This window comes from Galeopterus variegatus, unplaced genomic scaffold, assembly GCF_000696425.1.
Source record: "Galeopterus variegatus unplaced genomic scaffold, G_variegatus-3.0.2 Scaffold4433, whole genome shotgun sequence".
NCBI lineage: Eukaryota > Metazoa > Chordata > Mammalia > Dermoptera > Cynocephalidae > Galeopterus > Galeopterus variegatus.
Genome location: NW_007730544.1, coordinates 78,295 through 94,931, shown reverse-complemented (window position 1 = coordinate 94,931; position 16,637 = coordinate 78,295). Strand labels below are relative to the sequence as shown.

Genomic DNA, 16,637 nt, shown 5'->3' with positions numbered 1-16,637 from the left:
TCCATGTTTCTGTGGGTCTGAGTAGTGTTGGGGCCCAAAGGGGAGATTTTTCAATTGCACCCTTTTGAAAGCCTGAACGAAATGACATACTTATTAGGCACGCATAAAAGGTGGTAATTGACTGAGTAACTTGAACCACACACGTTGAGCCTGGGGACAGTGAATGGTGGAGTCCCATGTGTAGCTACATAAACCAAAGAGCTCTGATGTGAACACATGGGAATCAGTCCCAGCCATGAATAACATTGAACGGCACGGTGCTTTGCAGGCAAATCTGGCTTCAATTTAATGCAGAATGGGCTCATTTTTATGTTCTTGCATTTGAAGAATCTCAGGCCCTCCGTACCAGGTGTCAATTCTGAGTTCTGGCCCCATTTTATTCCTTATAAGTCCCAGACAAGTTTATTGCTCTTTCTTCAACAGTGCACTTCAGAAGTTGTGAGAATTGATAGTAGTACCTAGTAAGTCCACAGTAAGTACTCAACAACTGTATGCATTTCAATTAGTATGGTTCCAAAAGACTGCCCCTTTCCCAGTAGAAGGTATATCAGCTGAGCCAGAACCTCTCCAAGGAGCGCTAAATAGAATGTTCTTCCCTAAACTTACTTTTTGATAGGAAGCTACATTGCTGTTTTCCCATTTGTAAGTCCTTGTACTGATCATTAGAGCTGTTATGTACTCAGCATGCTTCCTGAGTTCTTAAAGTATGTAAAGTTGATATGAAATTAGATAATCTTTTTATTCTATGAACTAGGATTTAAAAATGTCTACCACACTCCTCCAACAACCATCAAAATTCTGAGTTCACCTACTGAGTTACAAAAAAGCATACATTTTACATTTTGTGAAAGTAATATTACCTGCAATCAGTGGATCGTTTTCATCTATTGTATGTTAATAACTTGCTGCACATCCTTTCAATTTGAACAATAGGAGATGCGCCTCTCAGTTGTCAGGGAATTAATGACACTGTTACCAAAAGGGTAAATTTAGCAAGAGAATTGTACTCTTAAATAATGTGCCTGAAAGGCGGCAATAAGGTAGCTTGTAAAATAGTTATAGAGATTATTTTACCAGTCACATTACAGTTTAATGCGACTTCATGCCGTGTGTGAAAAAAGAGTTCAAAGTGAGTAGCTAGAAAAGAATAAACCCTGTGGGATTCAAACCAAGAATTCTTACCTTGTTTTCATTGAAATTAGCAATAACCACTCCGACAAAAAGGGTCAGTCCAATCATGCAACCCAGGAATACAAAAACATGAATATAGATTCCATGGATCTGCATAAATGAAAAATATGGTTATTCACAAAGCAAATGAAAGCTGCCCTGGAAGCGTCCAAAGCCTTTGGTGTGCTTGCTTACCGGCCCCACACGATGGATAATAACGTCCCTTACTTCCACCCAGCCTTTCAAGGAGAGGACTTCAAACAATGCCAGCATAGCATTTCCCACATTGTCAAAATTAAAGTTCCGAGGGTTTGCCCTGTAATTCAGAAAGAGGAATGATTTGTGAAATTCCAAGGAGAAGCATCCTAAGGCAAATATCCCTAGCTCGTTCCGATCTCGGGTGCACAGTATATTCAGTGTTTGGGAAGGTGGGCTACGTGGCATTTGTTTGCTAAATCATAACAATTCGTTAATGTGTTGTAATTTATTACTTAAGTTCATTAATAATGATGGGGTGTTCTTAATTTAAAGCAAAACGCTTAACAACTCTAGTTTGAGAGGTTCTGCAGTGTTTCTGCCTTGTCCCGACCACACTGGGGACTGGCAATGGAATTTTACAGACTTGCTCAAAGGGGCACTGGGTTTTGGATGTGAAGTTTGAAATAGTTTTATAATTGAAAACCATTGTCTTTACAATTGTAACATAAGTTACAATTCCCTGTGTTAGTAAAGAACGTGTAAATAGAATGGAATTTTGTTACTTTAATTTTGTGTCATCATTGTGAACTTTATGTAAAGCAGTGACACATTTAGAAGTGACTGAGGTGGGAAGGGGTGTTTGCTCATGGCCTGTGTTTCTAAACCACTCTTGCCAAGTTGGAGTTTTTCTCTCATTAACTCTGAGTATTTTCACTAGTCCCTTGCTGTAACCCCCAATGTGCAGCATGCTGTCTACACCCACAGTTGATTCCTGATTCCTAAAACACTTGGACCCCACTAGGATTCATTTTCTTTGGGTGGGTGGGAAGTAGGGGAGAATGTCTCATTTCCTGTTTTCCTTACACGTTTATACTTCTTTCCACTTAAAAACATGATCCTTTCTACTATACGACATCTTCTTTAATCATTATGGGTCTTGGCTAACATTTTTGTCGTTAATAGAAAAAGCTTTCAGTGTTTTTTTCCCCTTTTCCTTCTTATTAGAGGCTATTTTAAATAATTAGAAGACTTAGACAACCCCATACTGGACAATTATGGACTATCACTACGTTTCCCAAATTTGATGAATGATCAAGCTCTGGATGATTAAGTAGAGTAGGCCTACTGGAGCCTATTGAAATTATATTTTGATCATTTTTTTTGCCTGCTAGCTCATTTATCAAAATTTAACCCTCATGAAAGGTAACACTCTGGGGGAAATCCAGTTCAGTATTTTTCTACCATCTTTTATATTTTCTAAACCATAGAGACAACCATGAGATGTGCCCTTATAAGTTCTTTTAAAAAAATACTAAATAGATGGGGATCTAATAAAAAAAACATAAAACTGAAACTGCCTTGCTCCTAAGGGTTAAAGGCTGATTGGTAGAGTTGCTTCCTATATGATGCAAAAGCCCTATTCAGAAATTCATAGTTTAGAATTCTGATTTATATTTTTTATCTGTGAAAGTATAAATATATTCTTTTGAAATTTTCAACATTTCCCTTGGAGAGTTTCAATTAAATTTTATAGATTTTATAGCAACCAGAAGTTGGAAGGATCCTACTGCCACAGTCTGCTCGAATAAGGATTTTTTTAAACCAAGGGAGCCGGTTCTCACATCTGATGTTGAACTTCCTTACCCATTCATTTTCTTTATGTAGAAGTGCTTTTCTAGCTGAATTTGCAGTGACTTAAACTACTTTCATATTTTATATCCTTTAGCAGTTACAATATGTTAAAAAAAAACCCAAACTTTAAGGCTAAACCAACAAAACCACAATGTAGTATCATAGACTTAAAAAATTGGAAGAATATTACATTTTAAAAAATAAGTCTTTCAGTTTCAATAATGTAAGATTTAAGCTTTGTTCATGCAAACAAATCTGGAGAGTTTGAAACTTTACTTAGAACTACAGAGGACTTCAATTAATCCCAAACATAATCCATGATTGTCATTTTACAGGTTGCCCTTCCTTGAATTGGAAGGTGCTTAAAAACCATCTTTTCTGGTAAATTTTTAAAAGATTTCAACCACCTAGCCTAAAGAAATCAGACTCTTTTTGTGCTTCCTAGAACGCACCGACATCCCTTTTGCCTGGAGCTTTGCCGGCTAAGCCTCCTCCACCTGTAGGACCTCCCTCCGCCTTGCCCCTCCTTTCCACCTGTTACTGACCCCTGCCCTTTCACCTTCCTGATTCCTGTTCATTGTCCCTCAGAAGTTAACTAACGTGTCTTCTCCTCTGGTCCTTCTCCTGGTCCTGTCGTGGTTTGGGGTAGTGCCTGTGTGTGCCACTGTGCCCCTTCCATTCTGTAGGAACCACGTGGATATACCACGTAGCTAAAGCAACCTAAGCCTCAAGATCCCTCCCTCGCCCTGGTCCCTTCCAAGACCCTGGTACCCCAAATTGTTTGAGCCTTAGACCCCCAAAAACCTGATCTCCTTCTGTCTGGAATATATCACAGTGTAACTTAAAATTACCTGGAGGTGAGATTCAGGTGGGCTAGAGGTGTGCTTAGGGACTCATTTGTGTAGCATTAATGCCCTTAGCATATTATATGAAATTATCTGTAATTTTATTTTCTGCTCTCCACTAGACTTCAAGCTCCTAGATGGCAGGGGACGTATCTTATTGATGGCTGTATCACAGTGACAAGCACAATACCTGGTGAATAGTGAGCACTCAATCAATACATTTATTGGAAAAACTGAATACTGTGTGGATTCTTCTCCCATGCATGCCATTTTCCTACACTCAGACCTCTGCTTAAAATAAAACACACAATATTTATAATACATATGTATAATCATTTTTACTGAGGTGATTTTTATCTCATCAAATCCAAATGATTCAGAAGAAAATGAATTTATTCATCTGAAGAGAGAATGTAGAAACTAGACTGTCACCTGAATTAGACAACATATGTTTATGTCCTAATTATAATTACCAAAGCATTCCTCCAGACATGTTTCCAGATAAAAGTTATTTTCTTAATCACAATTTAGCCAATATAAAATTACAAATTTTTCAGCTTCTAACTCTTGATTAGTTTGCTCACGAAAGAAAATGTAAAAAGTATCAAGGTTACTGTTGATGTTTATGAGACCAAAGATTTTATTTCACTGCAACTAATGCAAGTCACCATAGCCTGGACAAACAGACAAAAGCAATTATGATGATGTTCAAGGGATGCTTTTAAGATGTCCTTAAACTTAAAACCCCTAACTCACATAAAATATTACATTTCAATTAACTCTTATTTTTAAGATCACGTGTATCTGGGTTTCTTGAACAAGGTGAAAGGAAGGCTGGTGCATTCTAGGAAGCTCAGTTGGGAACAGGTTCACTTTTCTTCCAAACACCACTTTCCAGGGTGTTCCAGCTCCCTTCCTGACATGTTGGGGAGGTCCCAGAGCTTTTCGGTCACTTTCAGTCATAAGATCAGCCTCTTTCTAAAATGCCAACTCCATTTCACATTAAACTTTTGATCTCAGCACCCTTATGATGATCCTATCGTCAGCAGCTCAGACCTGACCCATGGTTTTAGGACAGGAAGAGACACTGGCTGCTCTCTACATCCCACTCCTCCTCTTTGAGACACCCTCTTATTTTTACAAGATTGAGTTATAGCTGGAGTTAGAGAAATGGAGTTAAAGTCCTGTGCATCTGACGCTATGGACTCTGGCCAAGAGCATCAGCCACTGCTCGTTCATGGAGCACATTCATGTGTTTCTAAGAAATACTGCCTGTATTAACCATGTTTCTAGCTTCTGTGAACTTGGTGCTTGAACATCTGTTCTCCATGCATATGCTGGATGCATATCATGCTGACAACCCAAGAACATGCCTGTGTCACTCTGCCTTGGCGTCCTACCTCCCTTATTAACCGTCGTCCCTCTCCTTGGAAGGAGTCCTCCTCCTGGGAGTGTGCTTTTCAAATACAAACAAACCAACCCAGAGTCCATATCCCCAGCCATCTCCTGTATGGGGCTTTCACACTTCAGGCCACTATATACCTGTTCTGATCACCCCAGGTCCAGGTACCAGGCAACTAGGGACAGCCCCTGTGCCCTTGCCCTTGAGTCTGCTGGAACTATTTAAACTAGCCCATCCTAAGTCTGCTTGCCCTGCCTCCCTGTTCCTTCCCGTGGAAACCACAATAGAGGTTTTCCCCACAGTTCTGCCTCTCCCTCTGTCTTGTGACCAACGCTGGTGCCTCTCAGTGTGGTTTCCCGTGGCATGGCATGCCCTCTCCTCTTGAGAACTGTGAGTAACAAACAATCTTTTCAATGGCAATCATTGTACCTTTCCTGCTGTGAGTGTGCAGTCTCTGAGTGATTCTCAGCTCCTGTTTCTGGAAACACAACCATGGCCTCTTTCAATGGGGGCACCCTCTGCCCAGCGCATAGCTCTTTGCAGCAGGGTTCCATTCAAGATGCCTCAGATCAGGTGGCCCTAGGCAATGATCACTTAGCCCTCCAGGAACACTAGATGACCCTGCTCTGGCAGATGGTGAAGAGGAGCTTGCCCACAAGAGCCTCTTGTCTTCCTTGCCAATCTCTGATACTAAGTGGTCCTCCTGGGTACCTCACTTAGCTGGGTTGGGAAGCAGCCTCGACCTTTTCCATAGCAAGGGGAATAGAAATACCACAGCACTCTCTACTCCTGACTCATTTACTTCCCTGATATTATCTTTGAATGTAGAGTTTTCTTTTACATAAACTAGAGCTGGGTGATGAAGGTCGATAATCTTTTAGTAAGTTCTGCTGGTATTGGTTTAGTTACTCTCTTTAGAATGTAAAGATATTTTATCCCTTATTGATTTCAGCTTTGAGGCTTTAGCCAAAATCCCAAGACAATAGGAAAATAAAAATCTCATTTGATGTCCTGATATAAATGAGTTACTTATGGTATGATGAATTTTCATTTCACAAAAATAGATTTTCTGTGCTTCTTTAATTTTTTATTTTAATGTAAATTAGACTGCTTTTCTAGTTAGCACTAGAATGAGGGTATCCCCATGTGCTGTATTTCTCTATTCATGCTGAAGCCGCACATCCAAAATTGATATTTTTTTCACATTTCTTGGGTATTTCAAAAAAATAAAAACCCAACATGAATTACATAGGGTTCTTTATAAGTCAAATTTCATATTAAAGAAATGCCAAAGCAAGGTAAAAATGAGTCCAAGGGTACAGCTGGGTGAAATGCCATTCCTTCTAAAAGAGTCTTGACATTTAGAAGAAAACATCAGCTGTGACAAAAGCAGAGTTGCTGTGGTTCACTTGCTATTCTTAGAGGTAAAAAGGAAATTAAAAACATGAGATAATTAAAAAGGATAAACGAATTTGATAGAACACTGAGTTCATCAAAGAAGCAAATTGAGAGATTCCATTCATAGTCATAAATAAAATAGATGAGAAAAAAAGTACTAGTTCTTTCTAGATTTGATGTAATGATTTGAAAACTCATTTTCAAGAAAAATAAATTTTAAAGAGAATTGGATGTAATCAACTATGTTACTGATTATTTCTCCCCAGTGTTCCAATAATGTAAATCCTTCAATGTAAATGGGTTTTAAAATTGAAATAGCTTTATGATTTAGGGTTCTCTACAATTGTTATGGGGACATCAGATCTTCCCTTAAAGATACAATTTCAGGATAACTTTGGTTTTAATTTGGTAGAAAATCCCTTCTTTTCAGCCTCACTAATTCTTTAAGCCATTTGAATCCAGATATATATTTTTAAAGTATTTAAAAATCACTAAGTTAATATTTCATTAATTTCATGACAGTGCTTTGCTTTGTGTTACTTAAAATCATTTTAATATTTCTAGCAGAATTACTTTTAGGTTCATGCCACATTATACTAATATAAAGCCTTGTATTGACAAATATAGCATTCTTCAAGGTACTTTTTGGTACCTTTATGCTTACCAAACACGGGGCACCCAAAATCCAGGTTTTTTCTCTCCAGGTCTTAATTTTAAATTTAAGTTCTTGGACACACTTACATTAATTCTGAATATGCCATTACAATCTTCCTAAAATAAGGGGAAAAAGGGGGAGAGGAACATGGTTAGAAAATGAACCCAGAAAATATAAAAGATAGGACACACTTCTTAAATATAATAACAAAGGTCCTTTATCTAACAACAGTGATGTGGACAAAATAATAACAAAGCAAACAGCAACAAACACTTTGGAGATGGGCAAGTGAAAGTTGATGCTGAAAACATTAGCAAGTGGGCAAAGGGTCTGAATAGACATTTCTCCATGGAGGATATACAAATGGCTAATCAGCACATGAAAAGATGCTCAGTATCATTAGCCACCAGGGAAATGCAAATCAAAACCACAATGAGATATTATTTCACGCCCACTAAAAAGGCTTTAATCAAAAAGTCAAATAATGAGCATTGGAGAGGGTGTGGATAAACTGCAGTCCTCATGCTGAAACCCTCATATGCTGCTTGTGACAATGTAGAATTGTGCAGCTACTTTGGGAAACAGTCTGGCAGTTCCTCAAATGACTAAACATAGAGTTGCCATAGACCTGGAAATTCTGCTCCTAGGTATCTACCCAAGAGAAATGAAAATACATGTCTGCAGAGAAACTTGTACATGAATATTTACATCAATATTATTCATAATAGTCAAAAGGTGGAAACAACCCAAATGTTCATCATTGAACAAACAGATGAACAAAATGTGGTATATCCATACCATGAAATAGTATTCAGCCATAAAAAAGGAATGAACTACCGATACATGCTACAACACAGATGACCCTCGAAAATATTGTACTAAGTGAAAAAAGCCAGTGACAAAAGACCACATATTATATGATTTTATTCATATGAAAGTCCAGAACAGGAAGCTCGATAGACACAAAAAATAGATTGGTGGTTGTTAAGGGCAGAAGGAGTGTGGTGAGGGGAATAAAGGGATATGGGGTAACAGAAGATACAGGATTTCTTTTGGAGGTGATGTAAATGTCCTAAGAGTGGCTGTTGTGATGGTTACACAGCTCTGCGATTACGCTAAAAACCACTGGATTGTACACTTGAAACAGGTAAACTGTATGCACGTGAATTATATCTCAATAAAATTGTTAAAAATATTTTAAAAAATGAAACATCAGTAAGAAGTTTTTGACTCATTTTCTTTCTATTCTACCTATGGCTATCTTTGCTTCTTTGGGTATGATTTTGAGCCTAAACCTCTTTTCTGGGTTTTAGATATATATGGTAAAATTCTTGATCACCACTTGAATATTTCCAATAGAACTTCAATTTTAACATATTTAAAGTCCCCTTTGACCTTAAAATATGTTTCCTCCTGGCTCCCCTTTCCTGTCCCTGGACCAGCATCCTGTCATCTCGGCTTCCCCCATCCCTCACAGTCCATGTCTCCATTTTTATTTCAACTGGTTTAGTTCATGACAATGTTACTTCCTTCTGGACTGCCAATAAAATTCTTTTAAATAAAAACCTTTTTACAGATATCATATATATCTAATTTATAAAGCACGGATAAATGAAAGACAGGAAACTTACCTATCATTACCCAGAGACAAACACAATTAACATTTTGGTGTATATCCTTCCAGTTTTTATTCCTATGCATATATTAAATTGTAAAGTTTTTATCCTTTCATAGCCTACTTTTACATAGACTGCACGTATCTTTTCATAGCCATGCCTATTCATCTGCAACCTTATTTTAAATGGCCGCGTTGTGGTTTATCATATAGATGTATGTAAACATGATGTATTTGGCCTGACTGCCTCTTCCCATTGTCTTTCTGAGCCCACCTGAGCCCATCTTTGACCATGTGAGGCAACGTGGTGTCCTGGTTGCAAGACTATGGGCCAGGCTGTCTGGACATGAATCCTCGCTTCTCCGCTTATCAGGTGGGTGACCTCAGTCAAGTTACGCAACCTTTCTGCACCTGTTTTCCTCATCACTAGAATGTGAGCAACAATCACAGTAACAGGAACAGTGCCTTGTAGTTTTTGAGCACTAAGAAGTGATTCCTCTTCTCACAAAGCTTTAATGGCTTCTCATTTCTCATCAAAAAAATTCCAAACCCATTAGTGTGGCATTTCAGGCACTTGAGGATCTCTTCCTAAGTTAACATTTCTGGCCTTGTTTTTCCATTCTTTTTTACCTGAGAGGGGAGTGAAGTGTAACACTGACTACTGGAGATTGGTCTAGGCGCTTTACATAAGTGAGCTAATCTAGTCCTCATAATATCGCTGCGTGAGAAGTGTTGTGGACGAGGGAATAGGTTCAGAGGGACTGAGTGACCAGGGCAAGCCACACACCCACTAAAGTAGCATTCTAGTCTCAGAAGCCCTGATCCCAGGGCCCAAGTTCTTCCTCCCTGTTTTGTCCCTGACTCTTCTTTGCATGCTGTGAGGCTTTCTTCGTACTGCTTCCTCTGCTTGGGAGGTCCTTTCCTTCTCATCTCAAAGCCCCCCGCCTCCCTAAAGCCTTCCCAGCACAGTACCCCTAGTAGGAAGCACGATTTCCCATAAGGAAATCAGATTGCACATTATTTCCGCTTCTCATACGCTCTTTTAACTGCTGACTTTGCATTACGGTTGCTTGAACATAAAACACACATTCTGATTGGACAGAAAATGCTGCAAAACAGGGGCAGTGACCTGCTCATTTTTCTAGTCTTCATTTCATTTCACTTCACCTGACACGGTGTCTTGGACATAACTGATATTTAATAACTAGTTGTTAAAAGGTATCGTCAGAGTTTGCGGGGCTTTGGTGACTAAATTCTGAACTCCATTTCCCTGTCTGTATTGATCTCAGGACATCTACTGTCAAGTTTTTAAAAAGTAGCAGAAGAAGGAAGTGCTCAGGCAAATACCACGGAAATAACATGTTCTCCCAACCAGAAAACGTGACTCCAACAACTCAAGCTTTGTTGCCTTTAAACGTGAGCTGTGTGATCCAAACGCTGGTGTATCTAGTTTCCCTTTCCCCTTGGATTAATCTGTTCTTTCAGAGAGATGGACAGAAGCTGTGAGACAGAACCGATGTCCCCTTTGATCACAGGGCATTCTTGGCCTTGGCCTCTTATATCAGGATTAGAAAAGATGTAAAGACACAGACCACGTCTCACTATGTCAATTTCTTTTTAATTACTCTGCTTGGTGCAGATGTTCTCTATCCTAAGCCTTCTCAGGCTCTCCTTCTTAGCATGCTACAGACCTTGTCACATCTGTATGTCTGCCCGTCTACTGGGTACTCTCCATCTCCCATATGACTCGTCAATCTTCAGCTGGGGCTGGGGCTGAGTAGATAGTGTGCAATCTCCATGCTCTTAGGCCATTATTAATACACTGACTCATCCAGGATTCCTAGCAGGATTCATCTTGAAATGTTGTTATTATCTTCCTGTCCTCTATTCAGTGTGGATCTAAAATAACTCTTCCTTCCGTACACAAGCTTGTGGACTAATTGCATCAGCTCTTTATTACTTCCTTCATTAGCTAATTTGGTACATCGTGACCTTCATACCGTGTTCCTTGTCATGTCTTCTCAGGTTTATCAAAGTTCCTGGAATGTCTCTCCCAGTCTGGCACTACCTAAAGACCTCATCATTAGTATAATTTATAATGTCTTTTGACTGGACAAAGTTGTTATCTGTATTTTTTTAAATTTAATTTTAATTAAAAAAATTTTTTTGGCCACCAGTCGGTATGGGGATCTGAACCCTTGACCTTGGTGTCATAACACCACATTCTAATCAACTGAGCTAACCAGCCAGCCAATTTTTATAAGTTTTAAAATATAAAACATATATTAGATAGCCATATTTGCTAGAAATATGTAATGCTGTAGTTAGGCTCTATTAGGTCTTTTGGAGACACACATTTTAATGGAATTAAGGCATTATTTTATTTGACTGGAAGAGACAATAGTGCTGCTAGTTTACACATCAGCAGTTCTTGGTTTACTTCATTGTTCTATTTGTAGTATGCAGAAGAATCCGAAGAGAATGGGACACTGAATAATGTAGCAGAGGTTAGCTAATTATTAACCAAAGTATATCCCTTTTTTATCCAGAAGACACCCCTAAACCACATTTCCCTGCCCCCCTTCTGGTACAGCGAGCCTGTGCTCTTTCCAGTGGAGTGCAGGTTGAGATGACGTGTGTCACTTCTAGGCCTAGCCCACAACCCTCGCAGATGGAGACAGTTCAAAGGGAAAAGACTCTGAAGACACGGCAAAGAACAGAGACACGAGACAGAGGGACTTAGGTCCCTGAGTGGTCACTGACAGGAGAGCTGTCCAGCTTCTCTAAGACACAAAATATACATTCTGTTACGTTAAGCTACTGAAATATTGGGGTTGTTGCAGCATCTACCCTCCTCTTACTAACACTGACTGCAGAATGACAGATGCTTGTAGTGAAAGTATTCAAGTTTGGGTCTTTTAGGGCTCCTTGCTGGTTGTCACAAAGGAGAAGATTCTGGGCAGCTAGGAGCTAATGGGAAGGCACTGGCCTGCCAACGTGGAGAATGCTGAGAGTGGAGAATAGAAAAGGGGTGTGAGAGTCAAGCTTTGCCTCTTCTACATTTTTCCATGGGGCTGCTTGATGATTTGGATGCTATGTGACAACAGAGGTGGGATCAGGTTAGGGAAGACCGAAAGGGAAACTTTCCGAGGCTCAGAGCTATGCACGTCTAGAATCTTGGGTGACTGTGCCCAAGAAGTCAACAGCGGATTGGCACCGACACAGGAGGTAAGAGTAGAATTCTCTGAGATGTGCATTCAATCTTGTAAACCTTTGCTAGCCAGACAGGACTTATTACACGCTTTAAGCAAAAAGGAGTTGATGGCAAGAGAATTCTGAGTTTAATCAGGGGGTTTTTAAAATAGCTTTGGCAGCCACAGGCAGCCAAGGGATGGCAAACTATCTTAATGTTTATTTCAAAGGACGGAAAGGAGCGTCTTACCCTTCTAATAATGTTGGGATCATTGCACTTTGCCAGTTTTCCAGCAAAAAGCTGAACACCAAAGCTTGCAAAGACAAGCATTAATGTCAGCAAAAGAATGGAGACCTGAAAGAAATTGATGAAATATTAAATCTCTTGGTTAAAAACTAAACATTAGGTTTGGCTTAAACAGTGATATAAACAGGACTTTTTAGATAACAGTGCATAAAATACATGGTTTTTCGATGACACCTTTCAACTTCTCCACCATAGGTCATTCAATTAGCCTTACTGGAAGGTCAGAAGGAGGAAATTAACAACAGGCTTTGAATTTTAAAAGTAGAAACATGGCTTTCATGTAAGAAATGGGATAAGGTATTTTTGATATTATTCATACTTTTCTGATTTTAAAATCAACGCTTTGCTCTATTTTATTTAATGGAACAAAGAAAAAATGTTTAAATAATTATATTTTGCCAGTTTTCTCAAAATGGATTCATATATTTATGATCAGAGCATAAATTAGAGAGGCTTTGCTGTCCTGTGAGCATGAGGGTGTGTATAGGTGAATATGCTGTGCACAGAGGACATGAGGTAAGTCAGTCCTGAAAAGCAAATCTGTTAATTAACTTCAGCTCCCTCTGCTGGCTGACTGTTTTGGTCTTGGCAGAGAAAAGTGGCAAATGATAAAATACCAAGTAAGTCATTGAATTGTACTGGTTGAATAATCTAAATATATACTTTAAGTATACTAAAATTACACAGAAACATCATCAGGAGATTCTTCTAAAAATCAGTCAGTGGTCAAAAGATTCATATACATTAGCTGTTCAGGTGATATTCTGTTTTCCTTCAATTCCAGCTGTGGGAAAAGCCACAGTTTTATGGCTTTGTGCAAAGAAAGTAAGGACTTTTAAACACATCTTTAAAAGAAATATATTAGCAACTATATATCTCTAGTAACATCACAATCTATTTTTTAAAATACCTTCATATTAACTACAAGTACAGCTGTTCTCTCACCATAGGTATGTTTCTAAAAAGCAAGATACAAAACAAGCCTATGTAAATTAATTCATGTTTTTCATGCATAAGCAGAACTTATCAACAGTAAAAAGAATCCTTTGATCCTTCTCTTGTAAAGCAAAGATCCTTCTGTAACAGATTGAGAGCAATGAGTGTCTTTCTCATTTTATCTCCAGCCCTGTGCTTAGAAGACCCTAAATCAATGTTCGCCCAACTACAAAGAAAGTTTCCCCTCTCAATCACATTTTAAGTATTCATTGCTGTATATTGGGGTTACTTAAAATAGGATATACCTGTATGTTACATTTTTTAAGCTGTTTTATGTTAATACTCCCAAGGTCAACAGACAGATTCTGTGCTACATGCTTTAGGGGACACATGAAATGAGATTATGAGCCCAAATGCATTAATTCCTAATCCCATTTGTGAAGTAGATGGGCTTGAATCTTCTTATCCTTAACTTCCAGATGGGAAAACCAAAACCCAGAGTAGAAATTAGGGCCAAGAGTTAGGAATGAAAGAGTCAAGAGATACTACCTCTAGGGATTCTCTGTTCATTGTACTTTCTAGAGTGCTTCTCTCTGGTTTACTAAAAATGTTCATTGAATTAAATAAGTTGATAAGCCAGAAGCATCCATGGGTAGAATTTTTGAATGTGCATTGTGTTTTGCTAGTGTGTTTATAACCTCTGGCAATAAACAAAACTATAGACTTGACCTTGATAAAGAAGACTCACTTTATCCCTCATTAGCTACATTACAGAGCTGGACTATGGTGGTCTGGAAGCAAAGAGTAATTCTAACATACCAAAAAAATTTCCTTGAAGCCACTGAAAAGTTCTCGAACAACTTTCCTCATCTGGGGCACCAGTTTGAATATCCGCAGAGGTCTCAGGCACCGAAGAACCATCAAGAGCTGTGCTCCTGATTCAGCGGGCACATTTTGAGGCATCCAACAAAGAAATATCAAGCTCACCTAGAGGGAAAAAATAATCTCTGGAATTTATACAGTTTATCCTCCACTATCTACATTTTCTAAGAACCAACCGGCCACAACTTTTCACTGAGCAGAGATTCCAAGTGTTAAGTGGGACAAGCACTCACCAGTTGTGTACACAGTCTGTTAGTTTTAAACAAGTGAACCTAATCTACACGTGTTAGAGGCCTCTGCGGAAAGTCCTCACATGTATGTAGGAATGAAAAGGGGGTGCCCAGGCTGTGTCTGTGTGTACCCCAGTGCATTCTGCTCCTTCTTTTAACTTACTGCAGTGGAGGCTCTGCTGATGTCAATATGATTGGAATTCTTTCCATCAAGGTTACCACTACTTTATTAATGATTGCAACATGCTATGTGCTAATGATCACAATTCTCCTTGCTGTGTCTGCAAAGACATTGTTCCCATGCCTTCTAGGACATATACAAAAATAAAATTTTAGTTTGACCTTAACAATAAGAGGCTCATTAACCAATAACATGGTTTATTGGATGCAAACATTATTTTAATATAAGAGCCACAAGAATTGTGGGATACAAACTAGATGTGCTATTAACATCCTTATTAATGTATTAATGTCCTTATTCATGTATGTGCCATTCATTCATAAATTGTAGTTGATGGATTTGAATAATATAACTATCCATGGATATTTATAATGCTTTTTATTTAGATTTTACATGTATACCTCTTCTTTTCTTCTTTCTGAGTTTTTGCCAGAAATCAGTTATGGCATCTAAACCTCTGAGAGTCACACATCTCACTCCTGTACCAAGAATTGCGGGAGACTTTACAAAACCATTACATTTTACATTTAGGAAATAACCAAAGACTTACGAGATATATGAATATGTCCATTACTCCACCAAAGTCCCTGATGACAGCAGTTGGAGTGAAAAATAAGCCATCTGCCATAATCTTCAGATTAAGCTCAATGCTCATGAATATCACAAACACATACTCAGCAATCTGAAATGGGCAAAAGACAGTCTGGTCACAATGAACAGAACAATTGTGGTCAGGGTTTTGCCTCCTGGCTGTGAGCTGAGATTTGGCAGCAGTACCTGCAAAGTAGGTGCGTGCATGACTCTTCGAAAGGGCGATTCGAACATCATGGAAATGCAAGAGCAGATGGTTACGATGATCATGACCCAGTCCAGGTAAGTGACCAATCCCAGCAAATCACTGCCAAAGACCAAACAAAACTGAGAAACGCAAACACTCTAGGAAAGGCTGCTAAGAGTAAGAGATGATGAGTTCTGTGACTCTATTAACATGACTGGTAATTTTGAAAAAATAAATCCCCAATCATCTATTTCATAGCATTATATAAAAAGAAAATAAAACAGAGCTTTTATATTTTTATGCAGCATAAAATAGTACATGAAAATTTCAAATATACATGGAAAGCAAAGTTCGTAATGCTTACTAAAGTTGATGGTACTTTGTATTTTTCACCGCTCCTGTGACAGGGTCTGTTTTAGAGCTGTAAGGGAGAACAAACATATGAAATTCTGCAACATAGCAAGCATGTTATAACTTGGCAGTACAGTATTTACAAATGTCTCATCCACGTGAAATCTCTTACATCCTCTATAAAATGTCCATTATAAAATATGTTAAGTGTATGTAACTTTGGGAGGTTGAGTATATTAGGTGAAGGAAAAATCCAAAGAATTTGCAGTTGATGCTTATGAAAGTAAAGTTTTATATTTTTCACATTACTTGATTTTAGAATTCATGACTCCATTCAAAAATTTCTGACAGGGATATTACAAAATTAAAATTTGACTTTCATTGAAAGACACTCATTTAAAATCTTTGCCTTAGTAGTCTAAGGATGTTCTTTAAAATTATTTAATAAATATTCCTTACTTATATAGAGTTCTTTGCCCTGCATTTAACTGTGTTCTTGTGGAATAATTCACACAGAATCTCTTGGAAGAGGGATTTATAATTTTTACTTTTGGGAAGCCCATGAACAGTCATCAGTGAGCCACTGACAGTGTGTGTGTGTGTTTTCCCAGTTACGACAAAGTCTTCATCAGTCGTAGACAGCATTAGCTGCATTACTGGCAAAAGGAGAATTACACCACGCCAAGTGAAGTGGGAGTTAGCAATTAGATATTAACATGTAGGCAGCCAGTGGGATAATTCAAGACGAAAAACCCACTTTGGGAACACATCAAATTAACTTCTAAACTGCCATCTTCTCCCTTTACTTTGTGAAAACTCAGGGAAGTTGTTAACGACTATTACTCAGGTGCTTTAAATTGTGAAG

At 38.5% G+C, this 16,637-nt stretch overlaps 1 protein-coding gene across 2 annotated transcripts in view; it reads right to left on the bottom strand.

The window, feature by feature from the left end:
- The window catches only part of LOC103603082 (sodium leak channel non-selective protein), a 109,120-nt gene that overhangs the window by 27,882 nt on the left and 64,601 nt on the right, over positions 1–16,637 (bottom strand). For both annotated transcript variants that reach the window (XM_008587559.1, XM_008587558.1), the window contains 8 exons: positions 15,786–15,842; positions 15,421–15,541; positions 15,194–15,325; positions 14,170–14,337; positions 12,358–12,462; positions 7,310–7,416; positions 1,366–1,486; positions 1,183–1,281 (listed from right to left, as the gene is read on the bottom strand). In XM_008587559.1, the coding sequence (XP_008585781.1) occupies positions 1,183–1,281; positions 1,366–1,486; positions 7,310–7,416; positions 12,358–12,462; positions 14,170–14,337; positions 15,194–15,325; positions 15,421–15,541; positions 15,786–15,842 (910 nt within the window). The remainder of the gene's footprint in view (positions 1–1,182; positions 1,282–1,365; positions 1,487–7,309; positions 7,417–12,357; positions 12,463–14,169; positions 14,338–15,193; positions 15,326–15,420; positions 15,542–15,785; positions 15,843–16,637) is intronic.